Source organism: Notolepis coatsorum, assembly GCF_963971535.1.
Source record: "Notolepis coatsorum genome assembly, chromosome: 14".
Classification (NCBI taxonomy): domain Eukaryota; kingdom Metazoa; phylum Chordata; class Actinopteri; order Aulopiformes; family Paralepididae; genus Notolepis; species Notolepis coatsorum.
The window spans coordinates 9,635,988-9,658,321 of record NC_140178.1 but is presented as its reverse complement, the minus strand read 5'-3'; the positions used below and the strand labels follow the sequence as shown (position 1 = coordinate 9,658,321).

At 41.1% G+C, this 22,334-nt stretch overlaps 1 protein-coding gene across 1 annotated transcript in view; it reads right to left on the bottom strand.

The window, feature by feature from the left end:
* rab5c (RAB5C, member RAS oncogene family) overlaps window positions 1-22,334 on the bottom strand; it is a 69,034-nt gene that overhangs the window by 12,507 nt on the left and 34,193 nt on the right. The window contains exons 2-4 of the mRNA XM_084329711.1: window positions 18,968-19,307; window positions 4,262-4,413; window positions 260-382 (exon numbers count right to left, since the gene is read on the bottom strand). Coding sequence (XP_084185837.1) covers window positions 260-382; window positions 4,262-4,413; window positions 18,968-19,133 — 441 coding nt within the window. The 5' untranslated portion in view covers window positions 19,134-19,307. The remainder of the gene's footprint in view (window positions 1-259; window positions 383-4,261; window positions 4,414-18,967; window positions 19,308-22,334) is intronic.

Below are 22,334 nucleotides of genomic sequence, written 5' to 3'. Positions count from 1 at the left end.
TTCCCTTACTTCCCTGACTGTTCCCCTACTGGACTCTGTATTTGTTACCCGTGGTTGTATGTCCTGCATATTCATACTGTTGCTTATTCCCTGTGGTTCTTTGTTTCTCTGTTCATTTATTTTGCTCATTGTCAGCGTCTTTGGGTTCTTGAAAAGCGCTTTATAAATTATTATTATTATAACCCCCCTGCCCCCTCTGCCTGTGAAAATGGTCCAATCAGATGTCAGAATAAGGTACAGTGGTACAACTCCTTGGTACCTGGAAGTCTACAGCTCTCTTGTTGGCCAGATCTGCTTTGTTTCCCGCCAGTGCGATCACGATGTTGGGGCTGGCTTGTCGCTGGAGCTCCTTCACCCAGTTCTTTGCACGTGTGAATGTATCCTGAGAGAAAGATAAATAAATCAAGTTAATGCTTTAACTTGAGATTAATTTAAATGATTTAAAGCATTAAAAAAAAATCTATATTAATCTATAGAGTGAAAAATGTTCAACGTTCTGAACTTTCAGCAGTAGCTTTGCTTGTTCTTTTTTTGCATTGACTCATGCACCTTTTTGAAAATCATCTGACATGAAGATGGAACACATTTTTGTTGTTAATATGATATTACTGGTAGTTCATACAAGACATTATCGTCCTCTAAGCCAATCTGCACTTTAACATAGGCCTGGGTTGTTTTTATTTCTGTTAGCGCCACGGATAGAAGAAAGAGGTCTAGGTGAGTCAATGTTGATGGTTTGAACATTTGTATTTCACAGGAGAGAAACTGTATTCAAAGAAAGCTATTAAAATAGACTTTGAATCTAAATATACTTTTTGTGTTGATTCTACATTAATTCCATGATTTTATTCAAGTAAATATCTGTTACAAGCTTCGGTCTTAAGTAGAAAAAATCGATTTTTAATCTAGATTAATTACAGAAAATTGAGAGATTAATTAGTTACTTTTTTTATCTATTTACAGCACTAATATATATATATATATATTAAGGCTGTCAAAGTTAACGTGTTATTAACGCGTTAACGCCCAATTCTATTAACGCCACTATTTTTTTTAACTCACGATTAACTTTTAAGAATTCTTTTTTTTTTACTTTTTTTTTTTTACTAGACTTCACTCAGGTGTATTATTGATGCTCTCATTGATACTATGTTTGTTTCTGAAGTGTGTGTGTGTGTGTGTGTGTGTGTGTGTGTGTGTGTGTGTGTGTGTGTGTGTGTGTGTGTGTGTGTGTGTGTGTGTGTGAGAGATAGAGAGAGAGGGGGGGTGAGACAGGTGAGGAAGATTGCAGTGACTGTTCTACGTGCACCACCATGATCAGCTTCTTACCGTCTTCTGTCCGTGGTCTGTCAACGTGGTTTCATTGCTGGGTTAAGTACTTCTATTCTATTCACTTAATATGCTTACTTCATACATCTATTCTATTCACATATATGCTTACCACTTGTATCTATTGCTATGTCCGCCCATTACAATCACGCAAGCTGTCTAACGCCTGTCCCGTCTCCCTGTCTCCCTGCAAGTTGCTGTCCCGGAGTTATGACCGGAGTGTTGAACGTCCCATGATTAAGACGGGGAGGACGCGACCCTCTTTGCGCCACCCCTGTGCCTCAAATAGATCCACTATCAGCTCCATCTTAACATTTTCTAAATGTTCAGTTGCTATTGCATGCACTCATGTGTTTCACTACACACATGAGTGCATGCTTACCAACTGTCAGTCTGCAACACTACTATCACCGACATCTAAGAATGGAGATCCCCCCTTGAATTGGCCCTTCTAAGGTTTCTCTCCTCCACATTGCCTGTGGTGCATTTTTTCCTATTGCTAGGTTTTAGTGAGTTTTTCCTTACCTTCGCGTGGGGTATGTCTGGGAGTGTTTGAATTGCATTCATTTATTTTGCATTTATTTTAAATTTGTTGGACCTTATGGTGTTCTTGTTTTGTTTCTTGACTTATTGTGATGTTTCTTCTTGACTTGTTTAAAGAAGACGTGTCCGGCCTATGGGGACATTAACGTGTTGTCGGACCTTACAAATAAATTTGATTTGAATGAGAAAGAGAGCTGGGAGAGTGTGTGTGAGAGAGAGAGGGGGGGGGGGGGGGTGATTACTCAGCCCTTGTGTGGGTGAATGTAACAAGTTCCTAACGTTTTCTTTCACCTATTATTTCATGCACACTTTATTCATTGTTTTAAATTATTATTTTCTTTTAAGTTATTTTGTGCATCACTGTTTTGAATTTGATGCAAATTTGCAATGCATGAGGGTCATCCTTTTGTGTTAAATGGCTGCATAAAGCAAGCATTTGTTGACTCATGTTGATAGGAGTATTAAAACTTGGAACTTGAAAAAGATCTGTTTAAGGTAGATAAAAAAAAATTAAATGAGAACTTTTGCGATTAATCGCGAGTTAACTATGGACAATCATGTGATTAATCAGATTAAATATTTTAATCGATTGACAGCACTAATATATATATAGACACACAACAAGCATAATAATAAAACATTGATAAAACAAGATTATGATTACCTCTAACCTCTTACCACCTAACCTGCACAGACTACAATGTATCTGATGCCAGTTAGGGTACCTTATGTATACTAGGGGTGGGTCGATACATCGATCCAGATCGATATATCGATCTATTATCAATAATCAAATAGGATCGATGCAACGTAAAAAGATCGATTCATATTGCGATACTCTTATTTTGAAAATCCGGCGACGGCAACGTCATATCCGCCCTGCGGCCAGTAACTCTGTGTAGCTCTGTACAGCAGAGCGAGAGCAGGGCTTCAGTCGTCTATTTTGAGACCCGATATAAGTCTGTGCAGTTTTTTCCCCGCAACGGGTCAAATGCATCTAACATGCTTTGCATCGTCGCCATTCTTTTATGCCCACGTCGCGTGGGCAGACCTAAATTAACGTTACATTAGCTGCTTAAGCTAACTAAGCTAAGAGAGAGAGAAACGGAGCGAGGAGAGGGGACATTCTGTGTGTGTGTGTGTGTGTGTGTGTGTGTGTGTGTGTGTGTGTGTGTGTGTGTGTGTGTGTGTGTGTGTGTGTGTGTGTGTGTGTAGGAAAATACCAGATGATGTCAGGAGTATTATTATATTGATAGTATTTACTGAGGATGGACAGATAATGTTGATATTTAAACATGATCATCATGCAACATAAAACAATTGTAGGAACGGTTTGGGAGAGGAAGGGGTTTTAGCTTGCGTGTTGTGAGTTCCAAAACATTTTACTTAAAGTTTAAAGCTCAATATATAAAAACGTGGCACTTTACAGTGAACAGGAGGTCTATTTGTATTAAAAACAATAGATTGTTTTTCATTTAAATGTCTGAAAGAGCTCAAAAATAAAAACGTCAATTGATATTTCCGTAGCCTTTTTTTTGTTGATCTAAATGTGACTGATTGTGTTAAATGGGCACATAATATCGTCTCATATCGATCGCAGGCACCTGAATCGAATCGAATCGTATCGTGGCAGACTTTGTGATATCGGCAAATATCGTATCGTTGTCCAAAGAATCGATATCGTATCGTATCGTGATGAAACTGGTGATTCCCACCCCTAATGTATACAGATTATTTTTATTCATTAGTATATATTCAGATTCTAATTAGTATTGCCTATATTTATTGTGTACAATATAACTGGTGGGGCATACAGACCCTCACCTGCACCTTTGCTTACACGGTTTACTTTCGGTTTATTATTATTTTTATATTCAGATCGGATTGTATTGCCTATATTTATGTCTTTCTACTATTACCCTGCCCATACCTGCCCTACCCCCTAAGGAATATCTCATCATAAAATAAGATATTCCTTTATAGATTACTTTTATGAATTCTAGCAGCATGGGGAAGGGGATGTACAGGTAATAGTAGAAAGACATACATATAGGCAATCAAATTGGATCTGAATATAAAAATGTGAGAAAAATGAACAGTGTAAACAAAGGTGCAGCTGAGGGTCTGTATGCCCCATCGTTACATAAATACAGGCAATAAAGAATTATACGCGTTTAAACTTTAAATCATCTATATGACTTTTACAGTTACAGGAACAAAGGTCTCTGGTTGTCTGCGATATTAAGTAATGATCAACCCAGGCTGGTGAGCCAAGGGTCAACTCCCGGGCTGATGGGAGTCCGTGGGACCATGTGACTCACACTATGTTGGCGATGTCATAGACCATGTGACTCACTGTGTTGGTGATGTCATAGACCATGTGACTCACTGTGTTGGTGATGTCATAGACTACGATGGCGGCCTGGGCTCCTCTGTAGTACATGGGCGCCAGGCTGTGGTACCGCTCCTGGCCAGCAGTGTCCCAGATCTCAAATTTGACCGTTGTGTCATCCAGACATACCGTCTGTGTGAGGAAGGCGGCTGGAGAGAAGACGAGAGACACAGGACGTTAACCCTTTCACTGACGCATGGTTAACCCTTTCACTGTGACAATACAGAATGTTAACCCTTTCACTGACACATGGTTAACCCGTTCACTGCGACAATACAGCATGTTAACCCTTTCACCATCACACTACCGAATGGTTAACCCTTTCACTGCGACAATACAGATTGTTAACCCCTTCACTGCCACACTACCGGATGGTTAACCCTTTCACTGTCACAATACAGAATGTTAACCCTTTCACTGTCACACTACCGAATGGTTAACCCTTTCACTGCGACAATACATAATGTTAACCCTTTCACCATCACACTACCGAATGGTTAACCCTTTCACTACCACTACGAAGGTTAACCCTTTACTATCACACTAGAGACAGTTTGATAGTAAAGGGTTCTGTAGTGTGGTAGTGAAAGGGTTACGAAGAGGTGGACGGATTCAAATGAGATTTTAAGAGCGCTGCTCTGTTGTAATTTAAAACTGAAATTTGTAAAGAAACTCAGTGTTAAGAGTGATGCACTGCTCTGCTGTTCTATAAGGTCATTTAGAACTGAACTTTGTAAAGAAACTCAGTGTTAAGAGCGATGCACTGCTCTGTTGTTCTATTAAGTGTTATGAGCGATGCTGTTGTAAATGTTATTGTATATTTTTATTGAACTATTTCATCACACTTTTTACTCAGTCTATTCTATTTTATTATTTGTATTACTGAATGAAACCGTAAACAGAGAGGCCTATTGGGATGCTACCTCTATCTTTGTTATGCTCGCTTATGCCTGTGTGTTTTACTGCTGTGAAGCACTTTGAACTGCAATTTCTGTATGAAAAGTGCTATACAAATAAAGTTTATTATTATTATACAGCACAAGATGAAAATAAGTTTGGCATCCAACCAGAGTGCAAATGTACTCTTGTACTCCGTCTTGCTCAAGCACACTTCGATGTGCTGCCCAGGAGAAGCAGGAATCGAACCAGGAACCTTCCGATTACCAGACAACTGCTCTCTACCTCCTGAGCCACTGTCGGCCCTAGATTCAAATGTATTGTCCTTACAAGTTACCGGTATGCATTACTGCACAAGTACAGTACAACAAAAAGAAGTTTGGCATCCAACCAGAGTGCAGATGTAACAATAAAGTGCAACAGCAATATACAATCTACATGTGATTAAACTCTGTACAAAATCTACAAATGAGTAGGGATGCCCCCCCGAAACCCGGTTCTAAGCGGGAACCGGTACTAAATTAGAAAAAACCGGAGTATTGATAAACTCAGACGTTAGCGGTACTGCTATCGGTAGTCTATGAGCGGATTAGCTACGGAGCTAACAGAGTGTACCATCCATCTGCGACGCAACAGTGGCAGCAACAGTGGACACGGAGTAATGTTAACGTTATGTCGAGTTCATACTACTCTACACGTATGAACTCGACATAACGCTAACGTTACTCCGTTTCCATGAAGTGTTTAATTAGCAGCAATCTGTTGTTGAAAATGTAACGTTAACCGGAAATGCGAGGACAGGAAGCAGTCATGAAATCGTTGTAGTCTTTTAGTCTTATTAACCAAAAGATTTTAACAAAATAAAAAGCAGCAGCACTATTGGATAACTGAGTCATGTTTGCTATGCATTTCTTTCTTTAGGGGAGTAGGACATTTGTTTCACAGTTTTAGCATGTTTTATAGATGGCTAGGTTAAACAGGTTTTTGTTTTTAAGAGGGGGGGGGGGATTTGATTTGATTGAAGTTTATTTCAAGTATGCAACACAACAAACAAACATCAAGTACAGATAGAGCCTTACAAAATTTATAAATTTTCTTTTAAATAATAATAATCTAAAAGAACCGATAAGAGTATCGATAAAGTACCGAACCGTTAAGCAGCATCGATAAGAGTAGTAGTATCGATAAAATCCTAACAATACCCATCCCTACAAATGAGTAATACTGCGTGTAGTGTAATCAAACTGCGTGTAGTGTAATCAAACGTATGTACAGAGTTGTAGTATAATAAATAAGACAGTATGATGAAATGCACAACATATCTCAGGCTCGTTTGCTAAAAGGAACATGTCAGCATTATGGGAAATGCGCTTCAAGTTTCTCAAGTTTCTTTAATAGTTGTCATACAGAAGTACAGAATACTTTTATACAAAATGCTTCTTACTGTTTCGCTCCAGAGACTGTGTTAGACAAGATAGTATGAAATAAAATAGTATAGCATGTAAAATAGAAGTAAAAATAGAGGTCACAGTGTTCAGTATAGACATATGTACAATGTCTTCTCCGTTGTCAAGACAATAAGATAAATACAGATTTCCTCTCCGTGCGTTCAGTAGAAAGCTATCCAGTTGCAAGCGGATACAGCTCAACTAGCCCAGCTTAAAACTCTGGGGGAGGTGTTTTTGGCCAACAGCTAGGCTAGCTGATCCGTATCCGTTTCCATTCATTTGTGCTAAGCTAGGCTAGCTTGGGGGTGGATAGCTTTCTACTGAGAGGAAATGAGTATCCACCTTCTTGTCCGACTCTGGAGAAGACACGTGTTCCTTCAAGTCTGTCCATGTCGAAAACTCTCGAATATACAACGACAACAACAACAACCACCACCACTGACCGCACATTCTATTCTCCCCGTTAAGATTCCTATCTCAATTCAGCAGATTTGACCATTTTCCCTCCTCACTTCTTTTAGTGGATCACTTACTAATCCATCGCCTCTCATAAGGAATCTCTCTCAGAGCATCGGACCCAATAACTCAGAAACTGGACTACATTATAGCAAGAGAGGCAGATCATATGTACTCCTATTGCAAGTATTGCTACTACTGCTGCTGCAAGAACATGCTTATTGCTAGGATGCACCATATATGCATATATAAACAAAAATAAATATAGTGTTCATTCACAGTTATTTCCCACAGCACTCCATAGACAATTAATTGGGAGAGATGGTATAGATGACAAGAGCACACAGGGGAATGTTTTGTTTATATGGGTACATTTTCAGTTTCAGAACAAGAATAAAAAGGTAATTTGAGTATACAAAGTCAAACAAACGTTCTGTGGGTCCACAAAATCAGTCTTCCATTCATTGTCAATGGAGCAGCTCCAGACTTTATACGTTGATGACATTGCATGGTTTTTTGAGTATCGATTCTCTGGTTTCTGGCTTGAGAGAGTCGTGTAATCCTTTTACATATCCCATAATCCTGCGCATAATCCTTTTTACATATCTGTAGATACTATATCTATATCTGTACATATCCCGTACCTACTCTTACTAGTTACCATCAGACTATACAATGCATCACTGTGCCTCAGTCACTGCATCACTGAACACAGAGTGACAGTTACCATCTTCCTGGACTCTTACTTTTGAAACAGCACTTTGCAATATTTCACCTACTGTAGAGTTCAGTATATTTTTACTGTATGTTATTCTATTCTATTCTTATATTTTATTCTATTTTATTCTATTCTTAGGCAATTTGATTGGTCGTTATTCGTGACCTGTTCTGTCTAAATGTTTGAGCGATTTGCAGTGTCAAATTTCCCTCGGGATAATGAAAGTTATTCTATTCTATACACTGTTGGCCAGTATGACTTACTACCATAGTGTCTTTATTAGGGGTGGGGGGAAATCGATACGTAGTAGTATCGCGATACTTTGCGTGGCGATACGGTATCGATACAGGGACGCCAAGTATCGATATTTAATTATTCATAAATAAATAAATAAAAAAATAATTTTGTATAAAGAAGTTGCATTGTTCATTTCAATACCTGTAATAGTACAGTAGTCCACACACACATGTAATACAAACAGTTCAGTTTGTCAGTTACATGCAACACAGATTACATCAGTCTGCTTGAGAAAATACCATGTTCTGCAATAAAAATGATTAAAGTGAGATGAACAGACTGAACTTTATTTTATTAGATAAAACATGTTGACAGTTTTACTTTGCAGTTGAAAAAAGGTAAATAATTTTTTTTTAAATCTTTTTCCCCCTCCTATTTCTCCCATCCCAATGTTAGTCATTTTTGCCAATTCCCAATCCCCTTCCTGGTCGCTGCGCACTTACCCCCCCCAGTCGGTCTGGGAGAGTGGAGGCTATCACGTGCTTCCTCCGACACACGTCCAGCCAATCAACGCTTCTTTTCACCTGGCAGCGCGGATTCTCACTGAGAGGGCGTAGCGTGTGGAAGGATCACACTATCCCACTTAGATCCTATCCACGCTTAGCAGGCGCCCCGACCGAACTGTAGAAGTCGCTGTTTACAACGACCCGGACCCACCCCGCCAGCTTCTCCCACCCTCTAATACTGCCAATTGTATTAGTGTGAACGGCCAGCCAAGCTGGTGACAACCCCGGAGCTGTGAGCTGGATTCGAACAGGCGAATAATATTTTTTTTTTTATTTAAAAGAATTCGCAATACTCAGCGTATCGCGATATATTTAGTATCGCGATACTATCGTATCGTGACGCAGGTATCGTAGCGCGAGGTCTCTGGCGATTCCCACCCCTAGCTGTACATATTCACATTACAACTGTACAGTAATCCGATTAGCACTATTACTCAGTAGGGATGGGTACTGAATTCGGTACTTTTAAAAAGGTACTTACCGAAACACGTCGGTTTTAAAAAGGTACTTACCGAAACGTCGGTACTACCGAGTATCGATTCACGTGAGATACCGTTTAAAAAATAAATATTCAATTTATTTTTTTTACTTTTTTCTTTTCATGTCAGCGTTCACACGCACAATATATACGCTTACCTAGGATTTGACTTGATTCAACAACAAAGCAGTCGGGGCAATGGCAAGCCGAAAACTGTAGAAAATGTGGTTATTTGAAGTTTGGATTTTATTTTATTTTTTACAACTGAGGTAGGTAGATTACATTTTTAGAGACTAAAGTACAGAAAAAAGGTACCGTTTGGGTACCGGTACCGTATCGGTTCAAATGTGAACGGTACCCATCCCTATTACTCAGTAGTACAAATTTATATATTTTATACCCAGTTTAGTCACCTGTACATTGTATATTGCTGTTGCACTTTACGGTTACATTTGCACTCTGGTTGGATGGCAAACTTATTTTCGTTGTACAGTACTTGTGCTGTATCCTGTATGGCGATACATTTGAAGCTACTCTAAAAATGGTAAATGGTGCATACCGGTATATCTTTTCTATCCAAAGCGCTTAACAATTTGTTCCTCACATTCACCCATTCACTCACACACCAACGGCGGAGGCAACCATGCAAGGTGCCAACCTGCTCATCGGGAGCAGTTAGGGGTTAGTTAAGTGTCTTGCTCGAGGACACTTCGACACGCTGCCTGGGAATCGAACTGGGAACCTCCGGATTACCGGATGACTGCTCTACCTCCCGAGCCACGGTTTAATCTAATCAACTTTCCTCAGACATGTACACAGCATAACATGGACGGGACAGATCTATGTAAACAAGATAACTGCAGACATTGGGACGACAAGAGAAAGAACCTCGGAGCCGTTACGAGGAGAGAGGTTCTATCCCCAGGCCATCAGGATGCTCAACGACAATGACACTATGTAACAACCCATCATCTACACTCGCATCCACACGCACACACTCACTTTAAATAAACACTCACCTTAACACTTTGAGTGCCACAGACGTGTTTATCTCGTTATTTCATGTCCCCCTGTTGAGTGCCACCGACGCGAATTGTCGTTTGATTTTTTTATTAGCGATCTGAATTCATATTTCATCAACCGAGTCTCCCGTTGGTACAGCAGCCCCTCTAGGAGCTCCGATGGGAAAATACCGCCCCCTATCGTCTATCCCTGTGTAACTGCAGGCCATTCGATTACACTGGTGGATCTGTGTGGGGGAAGCCTACTGGCTCCACTATGCTGGCGAGGGATCTGATCAAGAGGGAAGTGATCGCGAGATGGAAAGTAGCCTGGAATATATATTTACAGCAGCCAATAATCAATCAATAAACGCGATCGATATTTGGAATGGTGATCAGGAATTGGAATAATCTTTTTGGAGAAAATCTGAGCTAAGGTAAGGAGTCTATGTTACCAGTTTTAGGATAATCAGAGCCGTTTTCACTGAGAAAACAGCGTGTCCCGTATGTGTATGCGTGTGTGTGTGTCTGTGTGCTGTTGAGGAAATAAGATAATCGATTTCTCAGCTCGCTTCTATAGAGTGCATAAGTACACATATACTATCGATAATCTAGCGTTTATTTGAAAACGATTCATAAATAGGCCGACAAATGACAACGTGTCTAGTGTATTCGAGAATATTCCAATAAATGCCGTTTATGACGGAATCTTTCTATTTTCCTGAAGTTTGAGAGAACGATAGCTTTTCGAAATGCTATAAAAAGGATATGAACATTTTAAAAAACAATCAGTTTCGACAATGTTGACTGCAAACAAGTCATTGATAAGCGACGGGCAGATTAGACACATAGCCATAATTTAAAACCTAGATTATGAGTGTTTAACGCTATCATTGAAGTGGATGCTGGCATCCAAGGACATTAATCAACGTTATGGCTAGCACTGAAAGTGTTAACACCCACTCTACTCACTTTATATTTATTAGTAAAGAAATGTGCACTACAATTCATATACCTCATTGCATCTTACCCTAAGTTTGTACCTCATCCCATTTCATATTGACTGAACACTTTATTTTACGTACTTTTGACTTTCTATTTGATACTTTTTATCTATTTTTAATCTAGCACACTCCCAGGAGCTCATGCAGAAAAAAGCATTCCATGATAAAGTATTCTGTATTTTACTATAACAATTAATAAACAACTTGAAAATCTCAGAGCCGACACGAGGAGAGAGGGGTATTTTCCCGCACAGCGGCTGCATTCTACTCGCTGACTCAGCCCATCATGTCACGTGCCGCCAGGGGGGGAGGGGGTGCTGGGGGGGGGGGGGGGGGGGGGAGTGTTGCGCATCATCCAGACCAGTACCACACACTCCAGAGAGAGAGCACTGTAACCTTTGACCAGGCAGCTGACGGCAGTTTAACCAGGCAGAGGGAGAAGGAGAAGAAATAAAACGCTGACACGCTGCAAGTCTTTGGCTAGTGTAAGCACCGAGCATCCTGTCGGTCACATCCTCCACTCGATTACTCACACGGCGCTCGCATGGTGCCACCGGGACGCACTACTGCGTGTTACCACAGGGAGGCAGGTCCGTGGCTTCGGACGGAGGGGAGGATCTGTCCGCTGGTGTGGAGATCGTCGTAGCGGTGACAATTAGGCCATCCCAGTTAACCATTTCACTGCCACACTACAGAAGGTTAACCCTTTCACTGGCACACTACAGAAGGTTAACCCTTTCACTACTGTACAGCACTACAGAAGGTTAACCCTTTCACTGCCACACTACCGAAGGTTAACCCTTTCACTAACACACTACATACAAAGGGGATAGCCCTTTGTAGTGTGGTAGTGAAAGGGTTATATCCATTTGTAGTACGGTAGTGAAAGGGTTAACCTTCTGTAGTGAAAGTGTTAACCCTTCCTAGTACGTTAGTGAAAGGGTTAACTGTCGGTAGTGTGGTAGTGAAAGGGTAAAAAATTTGGTAGTGTGGTAGTGAAAGGATTAACCCTTTGTAGGTGTGTTAGTGAAAGGGTTAACACTTTCACTACCACACTACAGAAGGTTACCTGTCCTCACCCCCCCCCCCCCCATTTTCCCATATTGTCCCCTTTCCCTAGCCCTCTTGATTGTGAAGCGACCTTATTATTATTATTATTATTATTATTATTACCACACTACCGAATTGTAACCCTTTCACTAACACAGTACAAAAAGGGTCAACACTTTCACTACCACACTAGGGTTAACCCTTTCACTACCACACTACATAAGGTTAACCATTTCACTGCCACGCTACATAAGGTTAACCTTTTCACTACCACACTACAGAAAGTTAACCATTTCACTACCACACTACAAATGGTTAACCATTTCACTACCACACTACAAAGGGTTAACACTTGCACTACCACACTAAATAAGGTTTAACCTTTCACTACCACAACACAGAAGGTTAACCCTTTCACTACCACACTACAGAAGGTTAACCCTTTCACTACCACACTACAGAAGGTTAACCCTTTCACTACCACACTACAGAAGGTTAACTTAATGTTCGGGGGCCCACATACGGGCGGGCACTTTGCCCTCGTCTGCCGGTTCCGGGCTGCGCTTCTCCCGATCATTCAATACATTGTTGGAAACTTGAATTTGCCGCCTTTTGATCGTCGTTCCCAGACTAAATATCCGGCGAGCGTCATTTGACAAGCCGTTCCGGCAAGTGACCACATCCGGTTGTAAACGGTCCTGAACAGTCACCGCTGACGGCGAAAATGATAAGACCACCGTTGTAGCCAAGGAGCGCCGTCTGCTCCGAAAGCGATCCCAGACGAGCGCCGATTGCAACGAAAAGGGGGCAGAAGAAGACCAACAAGTTATTTGTTTTGACTAGCAGCACGTCTGAATGAATGGAAGCGGATGGCTATTTTGGATAATCACGCTGAATTATTGCGGTACACAAATTACAAAAAACATTGTAAAACACTCGGGATTACCAGATGACTGCTCTACCTCCTGAGCCACTCACTGTTGCCCCAAATCATATGCTACTAAATAATCTTCCTTGCCTATAATTACTACCGAATACGCCAATATGTCTCTCTCTCTACCACTATGCACTCAACACTGCAGCACCCAAGTTCCAACACTGTTTGATGAACATTGTTACTCAGCTGAAAGAGTTGTACCCTTCCTGCTGACTTGTTGTACAGAACGGATACAAGCGTTCATCTAAAATGACTATATGTCCATAACACTGTAATCATCTTCTTTGCGATCAGCAGCAACACCGGCAGGTAAACCGGTGTGATCTTTTTGTATCTATATCCTCCGCTGCTCTGGGTTTCTGTTTACTTTTCTTTAAACCGGAACACAATGTCATTGCAAAGCGATGGCCTGAAGGCATAGAACCAGGAGAACCTCCATGGGAGTTGAGGAGCAGGCAGAGAGAAATTAGGAGCACAGTGAATGGCCAGTCTAGCCGCCAGGAAAGGGATGCACCGATCAGACTTTTTCAGTCGCGATACCAATACCTGGGTTTGGGTATCGGCCGATACCGATCCGATCCCCATTGTTCAAACTTTCTCGAAAAAATTTTATAATTTTTTTTTAAATCCAAGTTGACATGTTTTTTTTATATTAAAACATATTTAGTTTTTAAGAATTGTAAAGGATCACAAGTGTGTTTTTGATTTGTTGTAAACCAAGATGGAAAATAAACTTCATTCATTCAATTAATAAACTGTATGCCTCACTGTCACTGTGTGGAAGAGACTGGGATCATTATTTTGTTATTATCAGGCTTGACTTAAAACATTACTTTCCTAACTTAGTGAAACTAAATGTAACAAATTAACACGGATATAAATGTACTGAATTGTTATTTATTATTTTATTTATTATTATAATCGTTTTTTTTCTTTTTCTACCGATACCTGATCCAGCTATTTTAGTGATATCGGCGGCCGATACCAATATCGGAGCATCCCTAGCCGCCAGGAAAGGGAAAGTACTCAGGCCCGGCACGACTCCCCGCTCTTTGTAAGGCCCCGTTCACACTGCAGACCAAAGTGGCCCAAATATGCACATTTCTTTGCTCATATGCAACTCGGATCGGATTCTTTCATGACAGTGTGAACAGCACAAATCACATGGTATCTGATATTTTGCATTCAGATTTAGGCCACTTTCATAGGTGGTCCTAAATCAGATACAGCTCTGATCTTTTATGTCACTCTAAGATTGACATTTGTCACAATTTTCTTTTACGTCCATTTGCGCATGTGGGTCAGTTCAGGACAGTGACTGGAATCACCCTTAAAAGAAATTATGTGAAAAAAAAACACAAAAAAAATCGGATCCGATGTGTGCAGTAGTGACCTTCTCCTGCTCTGGCACAGTGCCAACAACACACAGTGCGGAGAGAGGTGAGACCGAGCTATGCCTTTCTTTCTCTGCAACTCCCTATATCATTCTCGAATGCAATTACAAGATGTCACCGACAAAAGCTGCCCCCCAGCTGCTAAAAGGTACTCTGGTGTGCAGCCAGGTGGGGATGGTGCCTGGATCCGTTGCCAGAGGCAGCTTCACTCTTGACACCTTTCCTTGGAAATGTCTGTGCGTCTGTGATTAAGGTGAGAATCTACTTAAACACTGTCTTTTTTTACTGTTGTGAAGCACTTTGAACTGAAACTTCTGTATTGAAACGTGCTATACAAATAAAGTTATTATTATTATATTTCATTATTATAATGAGTGCGGTGGTCTGACCACCTCGGTCTACATGATGATGCAGTTCCTCTGGTTCACAGCCGGCGCAGGAAAGCCCCCATTGTGTCTCGCTTCCTTCCCGCTTTGCTGAAGCTCCGTCCCCACCGCGGTCCTCAGGGTGAGAAGTCACGCTCAAGGAGAACAATCTAAACCAGTGGTTCTCAAACTACGGGTCGCCAGACTCGCCACCCAAATTTGTACTTGCGCATTGGCAAGTACAAAAAATATAATACATTTATTTTTAATTTTTTGTTTTATTTATGTTCTGGCAACATATTCTGGCTCGTTTTATAAATGTGTATTGATAACAGTGCTGTAATTAAATGTTCTAATAAATATGCATGATCAAGTTCAACAATGCATGCTTTTATTTCGATATTCCTTAATTCCACATTGAAATTACGCGATACATTAAGTGTGGGGTCGCCAAAAAAATGCCTAAATAAAATGGGGTTGTGGTATAAAAAAAGTTCGAGAACCCCTGATCTAAACCACACGGTCATTTTCTTTGCAATAAACGCAGCGTGTTTAATTATTAGTTTTGGGCACAAACAAACCTAACCCCGACACTTCCCACCAAAAGGCGCTCGCCATCAATGCTGGAGATGCTGGGTTCGAATCCAGCTCTCGGCGTTGCCATCAGCTTGGCTGGTCGTTCATACTAACACAATTGGCAGTATTAGAGGGTGTGAAAGCTGATGGGTGGGTCGTGGGCGTTGTGGACAGCGACCCCTACAGTTCGGTCAGGGCACCTGCACAGCGAGGGTAGGATCTGGAGGGAGGTAGTGTGACCTTCCACACGTTACACTCTCCCAGTGAGAATCTGCGTCGGAGGAAAGCATGCGACAGTCTCCCGCCTCCCGGACCAACAGTAGGGGGGAGTGCGCAACAACCAGGAAAGGGGTTGGGAATTGGCATAACAACTAACAGTGGGATGGGAGAAAATAGGAAAAAAGTAGGGGGGGGGAAAGATAATTTTTTTTTTTAATTAAAAGAAAACGTACTTTTCCAAGCACTATTTTTCATTTTCAAGGATGTCACTCGAAGGACACAATTCACTTTTAAATGCTATTTTTTAAGCATCTTCTTGGCCCGCTTGAAGCTAGAGCATCACACGTGAAGAAGAAATGAGGAAAAGCAGTTGGAGCGCACGAGACAGCGACTCGTCAGATTTGATGATTAAAAACAAAAAAAACTATTTCTTGATTCAGAACAATTTGATCATGGATGAACAAAACATTCAATGCGAATGGTTGATTTGAATTTCAAGGACTTTTTAAGCACCTTGTTTTAAAAAAAATTGGCTGTTTGAGGAATTCCAGGCCTTGACATTTTTTTGGTACAAAAATCAGGCACTTTTAAGCACTTCAAGGACCTTGTGCGAACCCTGTGTAAACCCCGTCTAGCGTGTTTGAAGTTGTGTCGTCGAGTCTCGTGAAGCCCGCTCGCTCATGGGAGCGTCAGGTGATCCGCTGCCAAGAACCGGTTTTACGACTCCTGCCCTGACCAGGCTTTGGAACAACAGAAAGGATTAAGCTTCCAGCCGCCCTCTCTCCAGAGGAACGGTTATTCTGCTCCAGCGAAGGCAGCCGGTTATTCTCCTTTATCCCAGATTCCCAGCCCACCTTTGAGCCGCACGCCTCGTCTCCATTAGCCACGTTTTTTGGCCTGGCCGGGGCCCTATAGCCAGGGTCGGGTTTGTGGTTATTATTATGGCACGGTTTGGTTTACCATCTCCATTGTGTTTCTTGTAAAACTCTCCGGTTGCAAGGCAACCTTTCTGCCGGGGTTCCAACCAGGTTTGGCCGGGTTCTAAAGACAATGGAGATGGTCGCGGTGTGCCAGACAGGCCACAGCACTAATAATAATAATAAAGTTGTAGAGCTCCTATCATTACAAACATTGCAGCCCAAAGTGCTTCACAGCAGTGATGTAGACACAAAATAGACACAAATGAGCATAAAATTGGCATAAATATAGATGGGCATACAATGAGAGAATTTATATAGAAAACTCCCGGGAAATGTCTGTCATTAAAATATATATATATATATATATATATATATATATATATATACACACACAACTATTGTAATAGATTTCTTATTGATTATGATAGATTTGACATTAAAATCTACAAAGTACCATTAGCAGGTCTCTGACTAAATAAAAGCCATGCATGAAGTGCAGACACAGAATAAGTATACAAATAGACCGAACAAGAGCAGTGCAATAAAATAGACATAAATCAGCACACGATAAGACCGAGTGAAATAGTGCAGTGCAATAAAACAGTTCCCATCTACAGTACAACAATCACAGTCTGGATGCAATGAGTCCAAGCAGCAGAGTGTATTAAAAGGCTCATGTGAAGAGGTATGTTTTTTTAGTTTACTTTTGAAAATATTTAGAGATCTAGCCTCCTTAATGTCCATAGGCAGGGTGTTCCATAGCTTTATCCAGCCTCCCTGATGTCCATAGGCAGGGTGTTCCATGGCTTTATCCAGCCTCCCTGATGTCCATAGGGAGGGTGTTCCATAGCTTTATCTAGCCTCCCTGATGTCCATAGGCAGGGTGTTCCATAGCTTTATCCAGCCTCCCTGATGTCCATAGGCAGGGTGTTCCATAGCTTTATCTAGCCTCCCTGATGTCCATAGGCAGGGTGTTCCATAGCTTTATCCAGCCTCCCTAATGTCCATAGGCAGGGTGTTCCATAGCTTTATCCAGCCTCCCTAATGTCCATAGGCAGGGTGTTCCATAGCTTTGGTGCGTAATTCGAGGAGGCTGCGTCCATGATTTTCTTTTGGCTATTGTTAGTTGGAGACAAGGCACTATAGTGTTCCTCATCATCTCGCTGAGAAAACAATTAGAGACGCTACGGCAGACCCCGTTCTGTGGACCATCGCTTCAGAACGGAGACAGAAAAATGGTAAATTAATATAACAGCTTTTATCCAAAGCGCTTTACAATTGTTGTTCCTCACATTCACCCATTCACTCACGGGTGACGGCGGAGGCGACCATGTGAGGTGCAAGATGCTACTACAGGGACTAGATGCTACTGCAGGGACTAGATGCTACTGCAGGGACAAGATGCGACTGCTGGGACAAGATGCGACTGCTGGGACAAGACGCTACCAAAGGTCCCCTAGATACCTCCAGAACTACTTCACCCCGGTCAACGAATCCCACAACCACAGAACTAGAGCAAGCAGAGCAAACATGAAGCCTGCTTCTTTCCGATCCAAACTGGGCCAGTGCTCCCTTACTTTCTCTGGAGCCCAGGATTGGAACAAGCTGCCTATCCCCATCAAGCAGAGCTCGAGCCTCCACAGCTTCAAGAGAAGAGTCAGGAAGTGGCTCATGGACAGAATAGAGGAATAGCCCCCTATAGTTTGAATGGGTTTCCAATCAGTTTTTAGTTATTGTGGGGTATACAATTTTAGCTATAGGTTAGTCTTCTAATGTTTTAAATGTATGCGTTTTGTGTTATTGTCGTGTTTTTGTTGTGGCCCAACAGCCCTGGGACCATGACGGAAATAAGGGTTTTACTCTCTCATGTTATCCTTTGGATCCTTGTTGTGTGTTTTTAATCCAGCAATAAAATCAAATCAAATCAAATACTGCCGAGACAAGATGCTACTGCTGCTGGGACAATATGCTACTGCTGGGACTAGATGCTACTGCTGGGACTAGATGCTACTGCTGGGACTAGATGCTACTGCTGGGACTAGATGCTACTGCTGGGACTAGATGCTACTGCTGGGACAAAATGCTACTCCTCCACATTGCCTGTGGTGCATTTTTTTCCTATCGCTAGGTTTTAGTTGAGTTTTTCCTTACCCTCGCGTGGGGTATGTCTGGGAGTGTTGCATTTATTTTGCATTTATTTTAAATGTGTTGGACTTTATGGTGTTTTTGTTCTATTCTTGACTTATTGTGATGTTTCTTCTTGACCCGTTTAAAGAAGACGTGTCCGGCCCATGGTGACACATTAACGTGTGCCGTCGGGCCTTACTAATAAACCTGATTTGATTCGATACTATAAACTCGATCACCAGACGACCAGCTCTACCACCCCCCCCCCCCCCCCCCCCCGGAGCCACTGTGGGCAGGGAAGACGACTCACCTCCGATGGTGCTCTCCTGGTACTCGTGGAACTGGCCCTTGACGAAGCGCAGCACCAGGCTGGACTTGCCCACCGCCGACTCTCCCAGGAGGACGAGCTTGAACTGGCAGATCTTGTTGCTTGCCGCCGTGCCGTTGGTCCGCGCCGGGCCTCCTCGACCTGCCATGGTGCGCTGTGCTGCTGGGAGGAGCTTTGCTCGGAGAGACGCGTCTGGAGGGTTTCGGGGGCGACTCTGGGCGGAGGCTCGGTGCAGGGGGGTGACGGAGGTGCGGGTGGGTCGTGAGGTTTGACCGGGGCAGAGGGCGCTCCAGAGGAAGAGAGGACACGTCACCTGTGGGAGCTGGAAGAGAGGGGACATGAATGAAGGCAAATTGAGAATCAAGGAAGGTCTTTATATTGTCAAGTAGTTTTACACATACAAGGAATTTGATTTGGTCGTTTTTGGTGCGACATTAAAGGACAGACGATTACGGTGGAATAAAATCAAATGGAATGTAAAGCTAAATTAAAATAGAAGCACAATAGAAAATAATAGAATTATAAAATAAAATAGACCAGGGCTGTACGATCTAGTATAATACTAGGGGTGGGAATCACCAGTTTCATCATGATACGATATCGATTCTTTGGACAACGATACGATATTTGCCGATATCACAAAGTCTCTCACGATACAATACGATACGATTAGATTCAGGTGCCTGCGATCGATATGAGATGATATCATATGCCCATTTAACACAATCAGTAACATTTAGATCAACAAAAAAAAGGTAATGAAAATATCATTTGACATTTGTATTTTTGAGCTCTTCCAGACATTTAAAGGAAAATCAATCTATTGTTTTTAATACAAATAGACCTCCTGTTCACTGTAAAGTGCCACGTTTTTATATATTGAGCTTTAAACTTTAAGCTAAATTTTTTGGAACTCAAAACTCACAACCTCCCTCTCCCAAACCGTTCCTACAACAATTTGTTGATGTTGCATGATCATGTATAGGCCTACATTTATTATGTATTATATTGTTTATGTTTAAATAACATTTAAACATCAAACTCCTCTGACCTCATCTGGTCTTTCCAAAGACGCGCGCACACACACACACACAGAAAGGGAGAATGCTATGCTGTAACATCTACACACACGGAGCTACTGCTGTTGTTCTTGGGCGGATATGAGACTCGCCACAGGATTTTCAAAATAAGAGTATCGATATGAATCGATCTTATTACATTGCATCGATCCGATTCGATTGTTGATAATTACATCGATGTATCGATCTGGATCGATGTATCGTCCCACCCCTATATAATACACAAATTAGAATAGAAATTGGAGAACAGTTCCTATATACCTACATATAACTCTATGATAGCATGTACAATAATCTTGTGTGTATATATATATATACACACAACTATTCTGAAAAAGTGTAGCAGGTGCGACAAGACAGGTGATTGCAATAGCAATGTAACATATTTTTGATGCATTTAGTTTCGTACTGGAATGATCGTGCACGGTGCGGCTTTAGTTCAAAATGTACTATTCTTCAATTTCCATCACAAATGATTTATACTGATACAATGTGCAGTTTTTATATTTACTGGATTAGAAATCAAATGTTGAAATACCATTGATGACCCATATAACTCTGATAGCATGTACAATAATTCTGTATATACGGTATATGTATGTTTATTCTTACCGAGTATATATATATCCACATCTGTCTGTACATACCTGCATATAATCATTTTACATATCTGTAGATACTAGATCTATATCTGTACATTATCCCTTACCTACTCTTACTAGTTACACTGCTGGTCAGTAAGACTTACTACCATAGTGTCTTTATACTGTATCACTAATACTACAACTCTGTACATGCATCCGATTAGCAATATTACTCAGTACTACTAATTTATATATTTTATACCCAGTTTAATCACCTGTACATTGTATTATTACTGTTGCACTTTACTGATACATTTGTACTCTGGTTGGATGCCTAACGTCTTGTCTTATTGTTATGATTTGATATGCCTTTTTTGCTTAACTCTATGTACACTCAACGTGATTGTAAATTAGGGAAAACCTCAGTTGCCTTTCGAGTTTAAATAAAGGTTTGAAACTGAATTATAAACAGCTGCGTTGTCTGTCACGGTGTCCCGTCTGTTGGTTATCAAGGTCGCAGTCGAAACAGACTTAAACTTGTGCTCAGGCCAAGTTTGTACGTCAGAAGGGCAACTAAATGCTCAAAATACTTCCTCGTTCCTCCTTTCAATTGATCAAAAAAATGTGGGCCGACCACATCTAATAGAACAAGTGTAATCTTGTTATGGAATAAACAGGTGACTAATAAAACACTTGAATGTCAAAATAACCTCCTCTAAATATTGTTTGTGACGTCTAACATACTCGTCTATAAGTAAAGAGGTCAGTTTTCTGTCCTCGAGATGAACAGTCAATAAGGAAAGTGGCCATTTCTTTCTCTTTTTTTTAACCAAGGTTATTTTTCAGGTTATTAGTTTCGATAAGCAAATGACATAGAAACCTACATCACGTTGTACTTCAGCCAGGGTTGGCCTACACAGATAAGAGGGTTTATCATTCAATAATATTTACTTTGGCCAGTTGTTGTATGAGGCAGCATCTAACTCCTAGACCTTGTCCCACATGCCGAATGAGCTAGCATGATGCAGAGTAAGCTAGCATGGTGACAAAGGCCATGTGCTTCTACTCCACTAGATCAACTGTGGTCAAATCGTCATGGTCGATACATAGAAATGTATTGTTAAAACATTACTAATCAAATCTAATTTAGATCAAGCAAGGAAGGAGGGGATACAGGGGGGAATGGGGAGGTGTTAAGATGCCTTAAAGGGATCTTCCACACTACTTATAGAAACAATCATGCCTATTTCCTACCGTCTAGCACAAACGCCTATCCAACCTCAAAATTAACAATTACAAATATATATATATATATAGCAGGGGAACCATCTATGACTAGGGGTGGGAATCACCAGTTTCATCATGATACGATACGATATCGATTCTTTGGACAACGATACGATATTTGCCGATATCACAGTCTCTCACGATACAATACGATTAGATTAGATTCAGGTGCCTGCAATCGATATGAGATGATATCATATGCCCATTTAACACAATCGGTAACATTTAGATCAACTAAAAAAAGGTAACGAAAATATCATTTGACATTTGTATTTTTGAGCTCTTCCAGACATTTAAAGGAAAATCAATCTATTGTTTTTAATACAAATAGACCTCCTGTTCACTGTAAAGTGCCACGTTTTGATATATTGAGCTTTAAACTTTAAGCTCCATTTTTTG